Consider the following 21,769-nt stretch of genomic DNA (forward strand, 5'->3'; position numbering starts at 1 on the left):
TGTCATAATTTCCAGACTTTGAAACATTCCTAATGAGGTTTAAGTTGGTACGCGGAAACTTGACTATGATAAATCAGTGGCTTATTTGTTATTGAATTGTAATTACTATATTGTGTATAGTAAATCGTAATTACTAATAAATAGGTACATAAGTATTGAAGTCTAGCGCGGTGCACTGGAGTGAACAGTTTGAAGTGGTCTTGATGGGATCGTAAGGAGCTTTGCGTTGGGGTTAATCATTATGCAGTGAAAACTGGCTTTGTGCGCGCCGCCCCCACCCCTTGCCACCGTATTCATTTCTTTTTCCATCTGCTCATACAGCGACATTACTAAATGCACTAATGAAAACTATTCTATCAATATCATTATTACGGCACCATTGTTAACCGGTCAATTGAAACATTATTAATATTTTAGTTTTGACTATAATTTTGTGATTGATTTATCAAGTGTAAAATCAAAATCAAAAATCATTTATTCAGACTTGGCTGCAAGACATCACTTTTTGAACGTCAGGAATTTACATAAGACAGCCCCCAAAACGCCCACCCTTCACCACTTCCTATGTATTTTTTGCTGTAGACCTTTCTATCTATCAGGATGCATGTAGCTGTCGGGTTAATAGTTATTCGATGAGAAATCATTGTAAATGTCACCAAGTCCGTGGAGTTTCCGCAGAGTTACCCCGAATTCATGGTTTTCTAATGCGATCGGTACGCAGGACGTGTACTCGCTATTGTCTCACTTGCATAGTCCGATGGGATGGCAATCCGAGAGATTAGGCAAGGAGAGCGACATTTAACTAAATTCACGGGTGTATCACCACCAACTTCCGAACTCCGGGATACTTTAGTGATTTTTGCCCGACCCCGGAATCTATCCCTAACTTAGAATACACTTAGAATAAATTTATAAGTTTTTTGAAGACTGAAACTATTTATAAATACGAGCATGTACATACATACATAAGAAAATGAAACAGGTTCTGTGAGAGAGCGCGGTGCCGCCGGTCGGCTACGAAGCGATGCGTATTGGATGCGATCCATAGCTGAGTGGTGTCCGATTGTTATTAATTTGGTCTGTCGCCTTATTAAAATTTATATCTGATGCCCTTGGCTCGTTGACGTAGCAAGAATGTAAGCGACCAAAATGTTTATCAAAAAATAGTTCACGTATTTGCGCTGGCCTACCTACATGGATACAATGGTGACTAGTGATACCTCAACAGTACGCTACTATATTGTTTTTATTGGTCCGACAATCTATAAAATTTTCATAACCATATTTAAGAAATGCGTAGGGTTTGTTATGTAAACCAATAATACGTGCTAAGTAGTACTTAAACGTTTTCCAGTGATATATAAAGATTTGAGAGACACTACAGAGATTACAGTGATAGGTACTCTGGTCATGGGATCTATGGGTGAAATGCTCATGCTCAGATCCTCCCTAATACTCAAAATAAAATTACCGGTCCATGCGCCAAACATCCCGTAAGTATATGTATTCTGAATTATTAATAACTAGCTTTCGCCCGCGATTTCACCCGCGTCCCGTAGCCGGATGGTGACAAAAACTACCTAAACCTTCTCCCGGGTCTAAGTTACCTCCCCTCTAATTTTCAGCCAAATCGATCAAGCCGTTTTCATGTTATGTCGTGACAACGGAAAGCGGGTTTCGTTTTTATATATATACTAGCTTTTGCCCGCGGCTTCGCTCCCGTGAACTGACTTCTCTACTTTACCCTATTTTTTTTTTCATAAGAACCTTCTCCTGACAATAACAAACACAACAAAAAAAGAATTAGCCAAATTGGTCCAGGCGTTGTTGAGTTATGCGCTTACCAACACATTTTGCGATTCATTTTTATATTATAGATATAGATTTGGCAGCTTTAGTCTTGAAGCAATATGCGAAATAAGGAAGGCGCCTGATGCTTAGGTTTTAATCCCGATGTACGGATGGCTTGCGTCATTAAAACCGGATATAAAATGCTTGTCGATGGATGCGCTTTAATTGCACATAAAAGCACCACTGAGCCCTAACTGTAGGGTGGAAAGGAGTTTCTTCTCGACGACTTCTGTTAGCGTCATGAGCTGCATTTTTACGATGTACAATGGTCATAAAATAAAACACACAACCAAACCACACTTGTTCGATTTACCCTTCGCGTTAGTACATGAGTAATGTTAGTTTACACTATATACAACAATATTATAGTTATCTCCCTTTGACTCTAACTCCATCAGTGGACTTTTTGTTTTTTATCTCGTTAGTATTTATTGAAAAAAACTATAGAATGATTATCGCCACCAGCAGGTTGCATCCAAATATATAAATAAACTACTTCAACGTGGATATATTTTATGAATGAAAAGTAAAGAAAGAAGACTATGACGGCTGTGAGAATTAATCTAAACGTATACATAAAAAACTAAAACATTATAATATAAGAAGGGAAATAACATATTTCTAAATCCACAAGAAAAAGTAGCGAGTTGTTACCAGGTAGGCGTTTTATTCCCGAACAGTACGGCATAGTGTTGTGACACAAGTAGTTTATCATATGAATAGTGCATAAGAACGAAGCTGGCACGAATGTGGTGGAAATCTGTCGGTTCCGATTGGGCGGCGACGCGTGCGGAATGCGCCTCGCTCCGGCGACACTAGAAACTGTCTTGTGCGCGGAATGTTCGCGTCTTGTCTCTACCTGATTAATACTTCCATATTCAATCGTTTGCAATCAATTACTTTTGGACTCCCAGACAATACTTTAACTATTAGTAACATGTGGTAATAACCCAAATAATGGACTCGCTATCATGAGCTCTTGTCATAGGGCTGGCCAAACGATCCGATATATAGAGCAAATGGTTTTTTTTTATCTTAATTTTTTTAGAGTTTAAATATTAGAAAAAAGTAGGAAGTTGCCATTGAATGCTGAAAAAAGCAGGTCAATTTAATTACATTTTATAAAATTTCATTGCAGTTAGACTAGCCAATCAAAAAAATGTAGTTTTGAAAAATCTATTATTTAAGATGATTCTGGGGAGCAATGTAAGTTTTTTAGATAGGTAGTAGTATGACGTATTTTTTTTTATTTCGTCTTTTGCGTAAGCTCATGTATAAATAAATAAATAAATAAATAAATAAACGTTTATTCCGAATAAATTCTACAAAAAATTTTACTAATACTTTTGCCAAACTGCAAAACAGTTTGTTGGCAAATGTAGCTCCTCGTTTACTCTGTTATTACATTTTTCGTGTTTATTTACTTATCACTATGTAGTTATTATAAACAGTAAACAACAAATAATTTTGGTCAGGATGAGGCAAGAATTCCAATACTCTGGAACTCCTGCCCCATCCTAAGCATATTATTATAGGTACATAATTTTTAATATCATATCTACTGATGTGCTGCGTGTGGACAATTAAAGTTGGATATTATATAAGCATGTAATCTTTTCTTTGAGATCACTATGAAGTTTCTTTTTTAACTTGTTTTTAAACGATCTCTTAGTTAAATTATTGCTTCGCAATGCTAATGGCAAATCATTAAACATTTTAGGCACCATATACTTTCTTTTACGTTGTCCATAATAATTGCTATAGGTAGGTATTTCATATCTTTTGTGGCTATGTATTCTACGCCCTATAGGTTTATTAATACAAATTTTGAATTCGTCGCTGCAGAATTGCTGAACAGCCATCAACAGGGTTACTTTGTCATGAACTGGCAGCATTTTACACTCAATAAACAATTCCTCATAATCACTGGCTTTACATTTCTTTTTTACTTTTTTGTTCACAAGTAGTTTTAAGAACCTGGTCTGTATTAGTTTTATTTTGTCCAAATATGTCTTAAACGTGCGTCCGTAGCTGGTCAGTCCATAACAAAGTAACGAGTCCACAAGCGCGTAGTAAACAGTGTACATAGTTAGTAAACAGTGTACATAGTTGATGGTTATGCACCTCGTACGCGCAATATTAATATGTACTCATTTGATAATATTGCAAGTAGGTACAGTGCCAAATTGTGGAGGTGCGATGTGGTATAGAACTAGGCGAACATTTTTATTGCATGTCGTGATCATTGTCAGAGATGGTCGCACGATTGCGCCGAGTTAACTGGTTTTGTATGACAACTCTAGGTAGTGTAACGTTTGCTGGCAAAATATACGAACTGCGGGAACTTTCTTCTAATATTAGGCACGCAGGTCGCGTCTCACTGGTGGCTAACGTTATCAACATTTACAATCAGCGCGCACACATAGCTAATAATTGTTGTTGTGAGTCGGTTACTCGTGTCACCACAAATGCACTCCTCACGACTGCCGTGCCGGCGGAGCCATGTTCGGCCACTTGTATGTGAGGTCTAATTCATCAAGGAATAACTGTACCAACCTGTTGGTAAACAAAAACATTTGGCTGAATGTTTTTAAATTAAGTACCATTGTATGATTGCTGAACTCGTATTGCATTTAACTGTTGTGTCTTGCAGATCATTACAATGACCACTACTTACATTCTATTACAAACTGAGGACAGGAGTAACAGGACCGATCATTTTTAAGACGTCCTAACTAGAATTATCTGACAGTTTATTTTGTAGGACGTGTGCACTAATTGCTCTTAGTGTGTTCTGTTTTTCTCCTACAAAAAAAAAACGGTCTCCGATGATCGAACGTGGGCGAGCAACCGTAAAGGTTCTTAATAAAATGAAGATAGAGTGAAGTAGTTGTAAAGTAAAGCGAAGTAATGACATTGTATTGTACGCTCATTTTATTATGTTAATCGACTCGCCAACGCACCACCACACAGGTCGACAGTCTGACAACGACTGACTCCCCACCGCTCGATCCGGTATTTATAACCGAGTGACGTATGCGCACGAGGCGTCATAATAATGACATAACCTATACAATGATGCACATGTACCTGCATACACTACATCTCTCCCTTGTTGTTTTGATTTTAACCTTGTTTCAAAAAGTCCAACAATCAAACTCATAAATATTTTGGTAATTTCTTAAAGATCTATCAAACACCTGCAGCACAACAAAACCACGCTATCAGATCCCGATCACACTGCCATCAAACTGATTTACTTTGTTCCGTTTCCATTTCATTTCCCTTTCCATTTAAGGAGACGACAGATATCGGTGATACTGCAGGACACTACATCCCTTCCCTTGTGAAATAAACAAAAATAAAAATCCGTCCCTTTGCAGACGGTAACATACCAGCATCTGCTTCAGGCTCAACAAGACAAATTCGTAGCAGTGATATCAGGCCGGCAAGTTTAACTTCAGGTTTTGTAGCCGCTGTTCCGGCCCTGTATTATATCTACACTAGAGATGATCCGTCCATTTGGCAGACATCCCGCCAATCAGTCCATGTGAAATCAAGCAAGTCTCAAATATTGCTGTACCTTCAGATAATGAGCACTCATCTTGCTTGGTTCGACTTCACTTAAAACTGATACAGAATGCATTGTTCCAAGGTAAAAGATCGGCATTAGGGTACCTCATCAATGCTTTTCACTCATTCAAAACCGTACGAGCCGTACGAGGAAAGTAATCACATAAGATCGTCCCAATTGAATGGTGACCTAGATGGACTGTTTCCAATTTGATGATGACCATATACTTTGTCACCCATTTAATGGTGACCACATACTTTGTCTCCAATTTAATGGTGACTCCATACTTTGTCACCCATTTAATGGTGACCACATACTTTGTCTCCAATTTAATGGTGACTCCATACTTTGTCACCCATTTAATGGTGACCACATACTTTGTCTCCAATTTAATGGCGATCACATATTTTGTCACCAATTTAATGGTTTAAATTGTAGTTCTATGTACGAGTTAAGTACTTTGTGTGCCTTGTAAGCAAGAGAATGCTAACTCAACTAATTTTGGTAATATGTAGTTTTTAATTTGAGAGTGGAATATCAAAGCCTATCATTATCTCAGCAATGTAACAAACAATCTGGTCTTCAACCCTATTGATCAGCGCTGGTACTTTGCACGTTTCTGCTAGTACACTCGCTGAAATTCTGATATAGGCTTTAAATACCCTACATCAATGTATGTCCAATATCTAGTCAAGAAACTGTAAGCTTCTTAGCATTCAACACCCAACATATGAATACCTTACTGCATATAATAGTGCGATAGGAATACTTATATTTCGGTTAGGCATCCAAGAACACTATTATCACCGGACATTGCGTTCTGTAATGTTTGTTTGCTTTTCCTAATGTGGTTTTCAAAAATTTAAGTAGTCAAAGAATTATTATGCTTTGATGGTAAGCTTTTTAGTATCATGGTTACATATTGATTATAACGAAGGTGTAAAGTAACATTACGAATCAGATTTTAACTAATTAGAACCATATTATGCAACGAACGCACTTTAACAGGTGTCACTAACTTTGCACTATATATTTTGAAGCTGTGACATTCTGCATCACCATAAAATAGAAGAGTCCCTGACCCTCAACTCATGCTCTTCTTCCTTTCAACAAGGTGACAGCAGCTCACAAACAGTTTTCTAGTCGATGCAATTTTCCTTTTGCAAAACAACCGCTAACCTTTCTAAAACATCTGTCTACACATAGATAAATGTGGGATTCTAATTCTATATCTCAATTTCATGAGCAGCTATGCTGCTCTCATGTCATACTTGACCTCATCAATTTGATGATCAGCTTTGTGCTGCTTCCATTTTTAATATTTTACGCTTTTCCAATTTTCATGACCGCGTATAGGTAACGTAATATTTTTTTTTTTTTTTTATGTAAGTATAGTTGGCTGCATAAGTATGTTTATAGTTTCGTTCAAAAGCGCTTACCCTTTATTGCAGCTGACTTTATCTACGTTGTTTCAGTTAGACAACCAGAATATAAAAATATTATTATCTTTTATAGGGACAGCACCCCAGTAAATTTTTAAACGATTTGGTGACTAAGGGCAATTTTACTTCCTATACTTTAAGGAACACTTACTCAGATTATATTTTGCAGTAGGACTTAGGAACTTAATAATATTTTAGTGGTCATTTATTTATTTAGAACATATAATTTACATTTTTAAATATTAAATATAAAAATAAAAACATTTAAAAATATAAAAAAATAGGTTACCACCGATATCGGGCACAGGGTCCAAGGTACCGGTGGTTAGGGTCCCAGAGACAGAAACCTCCTCACAATACGTGCCGTATCAAGGAGTACTGCCTTCTAATATTTTAGTTATTATTAACCAAATGTCGACGCAACTGTGTAGTTTAATTAGCACAAAAGAGTAATAAATGTCGATAAATGTAAATAGTGATAAAGTTCTTTACCTCTCGTGCGAGTCCAATTGTCTTACGGTAACCTAAGATTGGTGTTCTAAGATCAATTATTATTAACCCTAACGCTATGGACACAAGACATTATTTTGTTAATAGATATCCATCCCACCACCCATATGGATCTTATCTTATGGGATGGGTTGAGGAAATTACACAACTTTATATTACAAGTAGGTGTGCACTTCAAGAATATATTAATGTGATGATTTATTAACTTGAGATCAATAAATGGATTCTATTTCATATATGTTCATATATGGTTATGTTATTCGCCCCTATGGAAGCATATTCTTCCACAACTCTCAATGTACTTATACTGCTTATTGGTACTGCAATACTGTAAAACATAATTTGCAAATAACAATATTATAATGAGGGCCACTTTGTTAAACTATTTGTAAACACCAATGTAAATCAATAAAAAGAGGCTAAGATACCAATTAAAATTCATTCAAGCCTGAATCTTGAAGGTTTTAAAAGCACACGCAATCATCAACTTTTGAGAACTTGATTGCAACAATCATCCATGAGCTAATCATCATTAGACAGTTCCCAGAGAAAGTATCTACATTGGAACTCCTTCCAGGTATCATCCTTAAAAGATTTTTTGTCACAGATGAGAAGGCCCAGTTGGGTAAATGATGATGATGTCCTCCTAGCCGATTATCGGCTACGGCGGCTGTACTCACGTAAGGGGATTAGCCAACTGCGCAGGACATATTATAGTGCACAAGCATTTGCGCAGACACAAGTGCACTCACTGTTCCTTCACTCTCATAACCCGATGGGACGGCAATCCGACACGACCGGAAAGAGATCAGGCGCAGGACCAACATTTACGTGCTTTCCGATGCACGGGTGTATCAATCACCAACTTCCAGGCCCGACCCGGGAATCGAACCCGAGACCTCGTGCTCAGCAGCCGCGCTTGCGACAGCTAGACCAACGAGGCAGTTGGGTAGATAAAGTAGCATTGTCAAATAAATCACAGATTGCTCCAATGCTTAGTTCCATATTCTTTTGATCTAAGAGTTTTATATCAACCTAAAGTACTGAAATTACAATTGTGAGCTAGCATGTTTACCAAAGATTCTATCTATTGGATACCAAAATTTTGATCCACATTTTCCAGCTAGTATTGCTGCTTGTATGCTGTTCTACTGTTCTGTATCTTCTGGAATATCTCTGTTGTATAACAACCTCTTTAATACAGCAAAATAAAGTAAAAGTATTGAAATTATACCTAGGGTGACTGAGCAACTGTTATAATTAACACTATTATGGGTAGGCAACCCACTAGAGGTGTTGGTGGACTTGGATGTTGTGCATAGGTGAATACATACCAGTATAGCTGGGCGAGTTCTTCAACATACATGGCCAACCTACTACGGTCCCTCAATGTGATGTTTGTTAAACTAGATACCTAGCACATGTTTGTCATTTGTAGAACCGTTGAGTATATAACCCACCAGTTTGTTCTTGTAATATCCTCTATATTGCAAGCACTTGAATTAAGTTAGTTAAGTACCAGAACAATATAGCAGGTATAAGTTGTTGACTAGACTCTGAGAAGTTAAGTTTGGAAGCTTTTTATGATCCAAATCACCGGGCACAGAAAATATAAAAATTATCAAGATTTACTATTTAGTTGTTGCAGTAGTTGACAACTATCGCCAGATAATTTATGCGTGTACAGTCAATTGAATGACCAGTAGACGTTCACTACCGTTAACTGTCAAGCTGTCAATTTAATGACCAGTAGATATAGACTACTGCCAACTGTCAAGCTGTCAATTTAATGACCAGTAGATATAGACTACTGCCAACTGCCAAGCTGTCAATTTAATGACCAGTAGATATACACTACTGCCAACCATCAAGCTGTCAATTCAATGACCAGTAGATATAGACTACTGCCAACAATCAGGCTGTCAATTTAATGACCAGTAGATACACACTACTGCCAACCATCAAGCTGTCAATTCAATGACCAGTAGATATAGACTACTGCCAACAATCAGGCTGTCAATTTAATGACCAGTAGATACACACTACTGCCAACTGTCAAGCTGTCAATCTAATGACCAGTAGATATAGACTACTGCCAACTGCCAAGCTGTCAATTTAATGACCAGTAGATATACACTACTGCCAACCATCAAGCTGTCAATTCAATGACCAGTAGATATAGACTACTGCCAACAATCAGGCTGTCAATTTAATGACCAGTAGATACACACTACTGCCAACCATCAAGCTGTTAATTCAATGACCAGTAGATATAGACTACTGCCAACAATCAGGCTGTCAATTTAATGACCAGTAGATACACACTACTGCCAACTGTCAAGCTGTCAATCTAATGACCAGTAGATACACGCTACTGCCAACTGCCAAGCTGTCAATCTAATGACCAGTAGATATACACTACTGCTAACCGTCAAGCTGTCAATTTAATGACCAGCAGATTTTTGGAATAGAATAGGTCTTTATTTGCTTAGAATGCAGGCACTTACAAAATAGGATTGTAAACAACATAATAAGATCCGTGTACATTCCGCCTTGTTGGCATGCAAGCACAACAATTATTAAACACAATTGATTATAAGGCAAATATGTTATTGTATTATATCCTCTAGGAAATCCCACCACTGCTAAAATCGTCTTGACGACAATTCAACAACCAGCAACTTTATATTGCTTCCAATAAATGCCTATTATTGAATAAACTTTGATGCAGGTTTAAGAATGAGTAAACTGATCACCAAGTAATGATTTTGTATTATAAATTACTCATTTGATAAATATTAACACCTGCAATAAATATTGCTACTTCCATTAGAATTGTAGCAAGGTAAACTTAAACAAAGAATTACGTAAAAAGGTTAAAATTTGTTTGCAATTCGGGTGATACATACATGAACATAAAAGTTATGTATACTTTGTCATTCTACTCTCTTCCCTTCCTTCTTTCCTTTTGCACTTTTTAATATGATTGAATATTAACATCGGTCAGAGGTTACTTGTTATCAAAGCTTATTTAGCATACATTAATTTGGTATAGGCATGAATAGGACAAATTATTTAGTATAACCTTGTATATCAAATATTTTTCTGGATCACAGAACTAATAGGTAGTTCAAAATTATAAAAATTAGATAATAGGTAACTGTTGGTCCAAACACTCACGGTTTTATCCTCGTCGCCAATGTATTGTACGCTCATTTTATTATGTTAATCGACTCGCCAACGCACCACCACACAGGTCGACAGTCTGACAACGACTGACTCCCCACCGCTCGATCCGGTATTTATAACCGAGTGACGTATGCGCACGAGGCGTCATAATAATGACATAACCTATACAATGATGCACATGTACCTGCATACACTACAGACATAATCCAGCTGTTTTATGTAAATATTGTGGCGAATGTCAGCGCTTAAACTGTGCCTACTAAGATGTTAACATTGTAAAACTGGTACCGTTGCAGCGACCGCTTGATTGCAAAGTCTGTCACGAAGCCTTGCAAATACGCTAATGATTAAAATTAAGGTAATCTGTCGTAGCCTAGTTGGACGGCGGACGGCGCTCCAACACAATGACGGGATGTTACTGCGCGCCTTGCTCAACAGTCGTCCCTGTACCTACAGATCTACTCAATAAATCATTACAGATAAAGGTTGCTAATTCCAATACCTTTAGCTCTTACAAAAATATGTCTATTAGTTGATGAACCTTACGTTGAGTTCGCTTGATATCAGTTTTAGTTTGAAGCATTACTACCGTGTAGTTTGGAACGGTTGAGTGTCGTTTACTGCGGTTTGCGTGTTTTTGACGTAAAATATGTGTGTACTACAATACAGAGGCATAATTAAAAAGCGTATGATTTTTATTGCTAGTATTACATTTACCTACACATTAATTGAATAGGTAGTTTAGTCTCTGCGGACAATACCTGCAAGATTGATTTATGTTTACAAAGTGCATCTCGTTAGTTTTGCATGTGTTTTATATTCCTCACGGAGGCGTGGTTGAACATAATTTGTAATTAACTCGGGCCTGAGGTGGTTCTCTCACATTCCGTTCGTGTTTACACATTATTTCTAATTTCCACAATGCTGCCATTATAATCGTGTAAAGAATTTTATTCTCCGTTATTACGTAATATATTTATAAACAGCAAGCATATTTATAGAGAGCGCGGAATTGAATCGCGCCTATTGAATCAATTGTGTGATAACGTCCTGGAGAAGCAGATCGTTGTAACAAGTGTACTATCCAAGCGTAACATAACAGTAGGCGCACGCGCATTGTGGGCCACCGTCTGGCTTTAATAACTATGCTCAAGTAATTGCAGCCCATAACAACCTTCTTACGTGCTTTAAATATAACTGTTGCTTTAAATGCTGGCAATTAGTATTCGCAGTGTGAGTGCAGTGATTCGTACAACGATTAGCGACGGTTAGTTTATCGTATCTGAGTGCGCCGGGGAAATGAACATTTTTGTGCAAAATGCTCAAATATCATCGGCGCTCTCACAGGCATAAATCACCGGTACAGTGTTTACGATGGAGGTATGGTTTCTTCATACTTATTTGTTCAAAGCAGTGCACCTTAAAGTGTCAGTTGTTTTACCGCACCAAAGTATCTGTTGCAAAAAAGGGGGCAAATGCGAAATCTTGATTTTAACGACTATGTGTACTTAAAAAGGTTCTAATAACTGGAGTATGTTACTAGCATCAAAAGAATGACCCAAGTACACGTAAGTGTTTTTCTGAATTGGAATTTTAGAGAATGGCTAAGAAACTGGTTAAACCTTGTTCTGGAGTAATTCCTAGTACAAAGTTCGGAGGCGTTTTGAAAACTATATGTATTTCAGAAAACTAATAATGCGATTCTAATAAGTGATTACTGTACCTCTCTACATCAAAACATTTTGAAAAGCTAGTACGTTTGCTAAAATTTTCACCTGTATGTACTAAATGGTCTATCTATACTGTACTGATGATTCATAGCAATATTAACAGTGTCAGTATTTTTGTGTATTGTTTGGTTGCTGTACCCACGTGGTTTAAAATATCCCCTTCTCATAAATAAACACGATTTAGAGAAGTATCAGTACCTTCGGCTGTGATGAAACCAATTTAAAGTTAGTAGTACCGGTCGCAACTACTCTCATATCAGACTTTGACATTTTGAACAATCTTGACAAAACAAAAAAGAAAATAACATTGCCATCAATCATAAGTATTTTTCATCATCATCATCATCTTCCTGCCCTGTTCCCAAGTCATTTTGGGTCGGCGCAACATGTCTTTTTCTTACGTTCCTCTCTGTCAGACGTCATACTTACATCCACTCCCTTCTGCTTCATGTCCTCTTTTAGGCAATCAATCCATCTTTTCCTCGGTCTACCTCTGCCTCTCCATCCTTCCACATTCATACTTAGCACACTCTTTGTAGCATGCGTTTCACACCGTCTCATCACATGCATTTTTTCTGTCACTGGCGCTACTTTCAGGCTTCCTCTGATTTACTCATTCCTCACTTTGTCCATTCTGGTAACCCCACACATCCATCTCAACATTCTCATCTCTGCTACATGCACTCTTTTCTCATCCTTCTTTTTCAATGCCCAACACTCTGATCCATACAGGACGACAGGTCTTATTACGGATTTGTAAATTTTGCCCTTCAGTTTGAGGGGCATCCGTGTGTCACAAATAGTGCTAGTGACCTGTCGCCACTTCATCCATCCAGAATTGATCCGATGCGTAACGTCCCTGTCCACCTCACCGCCACTTTGGACATCATAAGACACTTGGGATGAGGTCAGACAAAACGCTGAGATAGGACTGTTCAGGGTGAGCCAGTGGCTCAGAGCTAACCTGCTCATCCTTAACGTTACGAAATCTACTCTAGTTCAGTTTAGTTTCTCTAAGCTCAAACCTGAAATAATAGACGTAAGATATCATGAGTGTAACTCATCCAGCGTGCCTTGTTCATGTATAATTATGGATAAATCAAGAACAGTAAAGTATCTGGGAGTTATCTTGGATGATAATTTAGTCTGGAAACAACACATAGAACTAGTTATTATTCGTGTGTTTTATAAGAGTATTCCTGTATATTAAACTGATAATAGAAAACTCAACTCACTACATCCGTGCCAGAGAGGAACCAGGCATTGTTGCTTCCAATTTATAGTTTGTCAAGTCTGATTATTCCAAAGTCTATGGACACAAGCATTGCCACTATGAACATTGACCAATCAGAGAGCAGTGTATTATTTTACGTATTTCAAAGATCGTATATTTAAAAGAGTTTCTGTGATTGGTCGAACCATATAAAATCTTACGAATAGATATTCGTTAGTTTATAAATTTACCGTATGACGTCGGAAATTGATAAATTTACGAAAATGTGGACGTAAAATATTACAATTTATCTCCCGTTTAGCATCTTACGAAAGTTTATAAACTTCCTAGTTAATTGATAAACTTACGGATCTCGTTATTTTCCGATGACAAATATATTCTGTTACATGCACCTCTATCCAACGCCTGTGCTGCACTCGTTAAAGTGGAGTTTTTAAATAGGTTTCATCTGCGTTCCGGGGGCACTTCCTGTAGGGCCTAGCACAGTCACACATAGTTCTATAATGTAATTTTCTATTAGAAAAAGAATTTTCAAAATCGGTTCAGAAGACCCGTACGTTGGGCTAATCTTCCAAAGTATTGTAAGGCTAAACCTCTCTTCAAGTGTAAAGCGGCTTATGAAAAATTTACTCTATAATGATTTTGATACTGATCACTAAGTATACAGGTGCACTTTTTTTAAACTGATGTGAGTACCTAATTTTGAGGGTTCTCTGACTAAGCAGAGGTGCGCTCCGAAGTTAAATACATTAGGGTCGCCGAAACTACATTATCAGCTGCGTATTGGGTAGTTTTTTGCACGATACATAGTTGCTTTAAACAAATATAAGTACAATGCTAATATACATAGTAAAGGTAAACAAAGGGAAAATAACATTTAGTTCGGCATTACGCGCTGGTGCTCGATGGAGCAGAGAACATCATTAGGAATTTCTGAAATGCATTTACATTTTGCAAGCAGTACGAAATGAACATGATATTCCGTCTTCCAATTAACGCTGTCTATAATCGCGAACGAGCTCTCAACAAATTACAACTTTGTTTGCACGATACGGAAATGATAATTTATCAAACGTCGCATAAATATTCTACTTTATGTCTAAATTTTCACTATGAAAGAAAATTCCGCATTTTTTTTTGTAGTTTTTCGTTCGGTTGATTGATGCAACTTTTACTGTTATTATATTTTAGCTCTAATTAAGGTATTTGATACGGGCGAATAACTGATGGATGATAATGAATGATGATGTATAAATATAAACTAGGGGTTTGCTGTCCAATAGTCTGATAATGTTATCTACATTAGGTAATTAAGTATGCGTGCGTACTCAGCATGCCCTATTCCGTTTACAAAACCCGTTAACATGGCTAAATGCTTAAGTAATTTAAGGGTAACAGCCAAGAAAATGCTTTCTTATCCGTATTATGAGTATGAAGTCTCATATGAACAATCGAGATTTTCAATTACAGTATTGTTACAATGAGATTGTTATAAATTGACCGGTTATTGTGTAATTTGGTACCTACTTACGACAGTGCGTTAATCCTACCGTGTGCTTCGTTCTCAAAACTCCACGGTTAACTCATTCGTCTTATTATACCTTCTTTACTTAGTAGATCCAGCTGGTCTATTTTAGGACTTTCTCGCTTATCACCATGAAATCAATCCACAAAAACAGCCAAAACTTTGTTACTTCTGACCGCTTATTAATTTTGTATGTATGTGCATTCTATATATATTGAATTGTACTCATATGTAATGTAAAATATGGGAACTTTCTCGTTTTTCTTTAGAGGCGAATTGGCGATTAAAAGTATGAATAAACTAAATATTTATACATTGTAATTGTTTAAGAGGTGTTATGATGACCGGTGTTTTCTGAGTATTATACTGAACATTGTGGTATGTTGTGCAGATCATCAGGAGACTCGGATGCGGCCAGCACTGCCGCCGTGGAGACCACGCTGGAGCGGCTGCGAGGCACGCGCGGAGCCCTCGAGGAGCTGTGGTCTGACCGCGAGAGGAGGCTCGAACTCACTCTGCAGCTCAGGCACTTTGAGAGAGACGCTTTGGAGGTAATTTTATTATCCTTTTGTATATGATTATGAAGTTACATATTGCAATATTGATTAAAAAAAATCGTATAGGTACCCGAATGTGTGTGTCTCACCGGCGTCGGAAACTTGGTCCAAGCTACCGGCGGTCAGGGCTCCATAGAGAAAAACCGGACAATGCGTGCCGTCTCGATAACTCTTTTTTTATTAAATATGGGCTCGCGTTTGACCCCTGTGTCACTCTTTATAATAACTGTCGTAAATATGTTTAAAAACATCATCTAACTATGAAGAATGCATCAACTTAGGTACTAGAAACTACCTACACCCAAACCCCCTGGGTTTATTGTGACGGAAATTCTTAAAAACTTTTTGAGCTCAAGCTCTCTATGTTAGGTTACCGATAACCTTTCAAGTTAAAACTATGTTATCACTAAGGTACCGCGTTAAATTTAAATTGCCCATAAGGTGAAGTTCAATTGGAAACTGAGTACATATGTAAATTGTGGACGTGACGAGAGGGTTTCAGTATGTACGCATGTTATCGATTGTATTTGTAGTAGCTAGTTTTGTAATCATGTGTATTGCTCGTGACGGATCGGGAGGGTGGGTCTGCGTAGGGTGGTCGCGCGACCGCCCGAGACCCGGGAGACCTAGTGGCCGGCGCAGCTAACTGCCCGACCCTAACCTACTTGAATGCTATACTAATTACCGTCCAACTAAGACCGTGATTCAATTATGTTTGCCTTTAAATATTACCTATGTTATGTGTGACAGTGGTATCTTTCTTATTTAGAAGACCTCGAGTATGTGAACTATTTTGCTTATAAGTATACCTATACCGTTGTAGATATAGCATAGTGTGCCAAGCGCGCACCGCGGTGCTCAATCGGGGCGCTGATGAACATCAGCTTTTAGGACTCCTCGGTGACCATCAGATACCTACGATAAGAAGTTGAGCATAGTGCTGCAAGAACAAGTCCACCTGAAAGGATTTAGCTTTCTGTATTATAGGCTCATATATGCCAATGCCCATAATGCCCTAACACAGTGACTCGGAGTCTGCTCATTAATACTGCGCTAAGCCACTTTAAGGTTACAGAGTTGTTTCCAATGTTTACGTGCGTAGTATTTTTGACAGCTGCCGTTGGAATTCAGCATACTGTGTATCTATACAATAAATATTCGCACCCGTAGACAATGGAATCACTGTTGCTTACATCATACATACATGTATGCGAAGACAATGAACACACACATTAAAACAAAAACGTAAGTAATCGAAAGGTTATAAACCTACCTTAGTAGTAAAATGTTCCCGATCTTATAAGGAGTATAGTATTTTTGTTTTGTGCTTTCTATAAATATACGTACTAATTTCAAAAAACCAAACCTACAGACCTAAATGTAATCAAGTCTAAATCAATATGAATAAATAAATAAATCTTTATTAGTACCTCAAATTACAAGTTACAAAAATAACAGCGAAACCACACTAGGCAGAGCCTGAATCGTGGCTTACAAACAAAAACGTTTACACTCATCATCATCATCATCAGCCTATCGCAGTCCACTGCTGGACATAGGCCTCTCCAAGTGCACGCCACTGAGATCGATTTTCGACTTCTCGCATCCAGCTCCTGCCAGCCGTCTTGCGCAAGTCATCACTCCACCGTGCCTGAGGACGTCCTACACTACGTTTGCCGAGGCGTGGTCTCCACTCTAGAACTCGTTTACCCCAACGGTTATCGGTTCTTCGGCTAATATGGCCAGCCCACTGCCACTTCAGCTTGCTGATTCGGTGGCGATTAATTTCCTATCTTTGACTTTGGCTTCACGAGTCGTATTATGCTGTAGCTGATATTTATTTGCAATTTTATTGTACAGGTATGGAAACATAAACTTCTGTGATCTTCTAGCAAATGAAGTTTTACACCTAGTGCTAGGGATTTTAAAATTATATTGTATTGTAAACCTAGTTGTTAAATTATAATTACACTAGCTTCCGCCAGCGGCTTCGCCCGCGAGGTATGTTGATAAAAAGGATGTGTTAATCCAGGGTATCACCTATCTACATACCAAATTTCAATCAAATCGGTCCAGCCGTTTTTGCGTGATTGAATAACAAACATACACATTCTCACAAACTTTCACATTTATAATATAAGTAGGATTATAGCAGACAGATGTCTTGCTGAGAAGTTTATTCTTCACCGCTTCTTATTTTCAGCCATAATACTAGGAAGTAGTGAAATGTTTTGGGAGTGCTGTCCTTTTGTTATTTTAACGTCAAGAAGTGCTAAAAACTAGCCTCCATATGTTTTTGACTTTGAGAGAGCCGGAGCTTACAAATAAAATATTTAGATAAGTGCGCTAACTCGGCCATAGTGCGCTCTGCACTTGATGCTGTTGAGCACTCGTGACGTAACGCAACAGATGGTGCAACCGAATGGGCGTAGTGCAAGTTAGTGTGATGTCGTTGGAGTGACGTGAGTTTATCTGGGCAGGTGTCGTCTCGGCTGGAGCTGTGGGGCGACGAGCTGCAGCGCACGGAGCCCCCGCGCGACCCGCAGCAAGCCGAGCAGGCGCTGGCCGCGCACAACGAGAGCGTCGCCAGGATGCAACATGCCACCTTCCAGGTACCCTCACACCCTAATGCCATTTTATCACTCAAACTATTTCTACAATCGGACTGCTCCGGAAGGTTTTCATCTGTTCATGACACGTTAATAATGCATCGTATCCATCTCCAGAGTCTTTTCCCGACCATGTCGGGGTTGGCTTCCAGTCTCACCGGATTTAGCCGAGTACCAGTGCTTTACAAGGAGCGACTTTAATTTATTTATTTTTATCAGGCATCTGAAGTCCATAGAAAATACAATACTTAAATATTTTAACATTAAATCATACACTAATACATACGAAGCGTCGGCGTCGTGTTATGCTGTGAGGTGTATGTGTGTAATAATGATGGGTGTGAAAAAGCGATCAATGCTCAATAGCACATATAGATTTACAAGTGAGTTTGGTGATAGCAACGATGTTCGGTTAGTAGTTTAGCATGCGTGTGCAGGTGGTGCAACAAGGACAGGAGCTGGCGGCCAACATCGCGGACGCGGCGGACGTGATGGCGGGCGGCGCGGAGGGCGCGGACGCGGCGCCGCTGGACGCGCACGCGCGGGTGCAGCTGCTGCTCGAGTTCCTGCACGACCGCCAGCTCGACCTCGAGGAGCTCGCCGAGGAGCGCCGCGCGCGCTTCGAGCAGTGCGTGCAGCTCGGTAACTACTACTTTATACATTACATATGATGATGTCTTCCTAGCCGATTATCGGTTACGGTGGCTGTTCTCATGTAAGGAGATTAGCCAACTGCGCACGACATATTATAGTGCACAAGCATTTGCGTAGACACAGGTGCACTCACTATTTCGTTATTCTCATAGCTCGATAGGACCGCAATCCGACACGAACGGAGAGAGATCATACGCAGGACCGACATAAAGGACCCTTGCATCATCATCATCACCCGAGCCTTTTCCCAACTATGTTGGGGTCGGCTTCCAGTCTAACCGGATTCAGCTGAGTACTAGTGTGCCTCAAGGAGCGACTGCCTGTCTGACCTCCTCAACCCAGTTACCCGGGCAACCCGATACGGCGATACCCCTTGGTTAGACTGGCTAAATATACCAATGCATCGTAATATAATTTAATCTCTAGGTAACTCATGTTAATAATAATTCGAACTCGGTTTTAATAGTAATAATTACGTTCTATAAATACTAACAAAGCTATTTTATATGACTAGTTCAGTTGTGACAACAAGGAAATCAATTATTATTGTACACAAAACGTAGGGTTACTTTATGTTGAACAGTTGGTTGTGTAATTTTCTTCGCACGAGTAAAAAATATTGATACGTTGCGTCTGCGCAGGACGTCCAACGGTTTTATCGATACATAATAGTTTGTGTTGACTTCAGGTCAATTCCAAAAAGACGCGGCTCAGGTAGTGAGTTGGATCCGCAACGGCGAGGCGATGTTGGCGGCGTCGTTCTCGATCCCGGGCACGTTGTCCGAGGCGGAGCAGCTGAAGCGCGAGCACGACCAGTTCCAAGTGGCCGTGGAGAAGACGCACGCCAGCGCCGTGCAGGTCAAGTACCGCGCCGACGCTCTGCGCGCCGCCAACCACTACGACCCGCATACCATCCGGTCAGTTGCTCTCCTACACTCACTAAACTATTCAATAATCACTTGATTGACCTCATGCCTCCTGGTATGACTATTTTTTTAATTTCTGACTTCTGTATGTATTTGATTGCAGTGAAATATCTGAGGAGGTGACGGAGCGGTGGCAGCGGCTGGTGACGTGCGCGGAGGAGCGGCACAAGCTGGTGACGGCATCGCTGAACTTCTACAAGACAGCGGAGCAGGTGTGCTCGGTGCTGGATTCGCTGGAGCGCGAGTACCGCCGCGACGAGGACTGGTGCGGCTCCTCCGCCGCGCCGCCCGATGACCAGGCGCTGCAGCTCGCTGTCGACAAGGCCGCTCAGGTGGACTTAGTGCTTTTATTTACTTCATTCAAAGTTGATATAATCACGAGGAACAAAGCGTTTTTTAATTCCTTACATTCATTTCAATAACATATTGAAATGCATCCAGGTGGCCGCCCTAATAGTGAAGCACGGCGAGCAGAAGGAGGCATTCCTGAAGGCGTGCACGCTGGCGCGGCGCACCGCCGAGACGTTCCTGAAGTACGCGGCGCGCTCGGCGCAGGTGCACGGCCAGACCGCCGCCGCCAGCAAGGCGCACCACGAGCAGACGCGCGCCATACTCGACACGCTGCTCGCGCAGGAGAACAAGGTACGCCAACACAACAAACTAACATCCCCAAGTGGACCACGTGGCACTCCCGTTGATCACACGCACTAGGCCACAGCAGGGACATAGGCAACAGGGGTGGCAGAGTTCATGCACATATCGTTGCAACAATTTTCCGCCAATTGTGGCCGAAACCGAAACTTTTTTTTGGCCGATGCTTTGCAAAACCGAACCTCCGGACGGACATTACTTACTCAATACGTCTTGTATCATTATGTTCCTTTTTTATTTTCTACTAGCTTTCGCCCGCGGTTTCACCCGCGTCCCGTAGCCGGATGGTAACAAAAACTCGACCTAATCGATCCTAAAACCTTCTCATGGGTCTAAGTTACCTCCCCTCTAATTTTCAGCCAAATCGGTCAAGCCGTTTTCATGCTATATCGTGACAACGGAAAGCAGGTTTCATTTTTATACAGGAATGAATTTTATCCAGTGCGCAAACTTTGTCAACTTATAGTTTAATAAGTTTTATAGATACGTATATTTTTATTTTGTAGTGTTTTAGTACAAAAAAGAAAAGTTATTGATATCGAAAGATGTTTATTTTGTAACCGATAGTACGGCCACAGTCGTCATAGTATGCACGGCGGCAACGCGAAACCGGTTTACTGACGGAGCTCCGCTCAGCGCGCGTAAGAATAATTGGTATCCATATTTTACTGATTTTAGGGCGGACAAAGGAATGAAATTTTTTTTTTTACTGTTGATGCAGATATGTTCTGTTAACGATTCTGGACCACCAGTTTTTTTTTGCGCACTGCTTAAAATTCATTCCTGTATATATAGATTTATGAAATTGTTGATGACAAGTACCTAAGTTTCGTTATACTACCTCAAAATGATATGACGTTGATAACATAATGTGACTCCTCCCCTTGTACTACTGTACCAAGATCAGCGCCATCTAAGCATGTGCTCGGAAAAGGAAAAAAAAGAAAATCCCTTGTAAAAAGAAAACATGCTGCGCCGACCCCAAATAAAATTGGAATGAAGGCAGAAGGATGATGATGATTAAGGGTTAAATCGTGTTTATTTTTGATAGAAGTATATTCTTAAATAGTTTTTTTATGAGATCTTCAAATGACCCCTCCCGCTGCGGGATAGCAGCGTGAGGGAGTGTCAGCATGTTCCTTCGTAGTCCTTTATGTACCAGGGCCGTGGTAACTCTTTCGAAAAAAGCCCACAGCCCCGGCAGGCCCTGGTGGGCCCCGCTGGGGTTTGTAAACTCTCGTGGCCGTGACGCCCGTGGTGTCTTCCACGTCCATCGCAGCGGCAGGATGAGAGTGTGCAATTTTTCATAAATGTTTT

General features: G+C 39.7%; 1 protein-coding gene across 6 annotated transcripts in view; it reads left to right on the forward strand.

Moving 5' to 3' along the window:
- The window catches only part of LOC124644988 (kalirin), a 145,672-nt gene that overhangs the window by 41,151 nt on the left and 82,752 nt on the right, over nucleotides 1-21,769 (forward strand). For all 6 annotated transcript variants that reach the window (XR_006986132.1, XM_047184699.1, XM_047184696.1 and 3 more), the window contains exons 15-20: nucleotides 15,447-15,606; nucleotides 18,093-18,224; nucleotides 18,659-18,863; nucleotides 19,564-19,792; nucleotides 19,905-20,133; nucleotides 20,243-20,443. Coding sequence is in view for 5 of the 6 variants with exons in the window: in XM_047184699.1 (XP_047040655.1) it covers nucleotides 15,447-15,606; nucleotides 18,093-18,224; nucleotides 18,659-18,863; nucleotides 19,564-19,792; nucleotides 19,905-20,133; nucleotides 20,243-20,443 (1,156 nt within the window). In the remaining variant the exon portion in view is untranslated. The remainder of the gene's footprint in view (nucleotides 1-15,446; nucleotides 15,607-18,092; nucleotides 18,225-18,658; nucleotides 18,864-19,563; nucleotides 19,793-19,904; nucleotides 20,134-20,242; nucleotides 20,444-21,769) is intronic.

The sequence above is a fragment of the Helicoverpa zea genome, chromosome 31 (genome assembly GCF_022581195.2).
Source record: "Helicoverpa zea isolate HzStark_Cry1AcR chromosome 31, ilHelZeax1.1, whole genome shotgun sequence".
Lineage (NCBI taxonomy): Eukaryota > Metazoa > Arthropoda > Insecta > Lepidoptera > Noctuidae > Helicoverpa > Helicoverpa zea.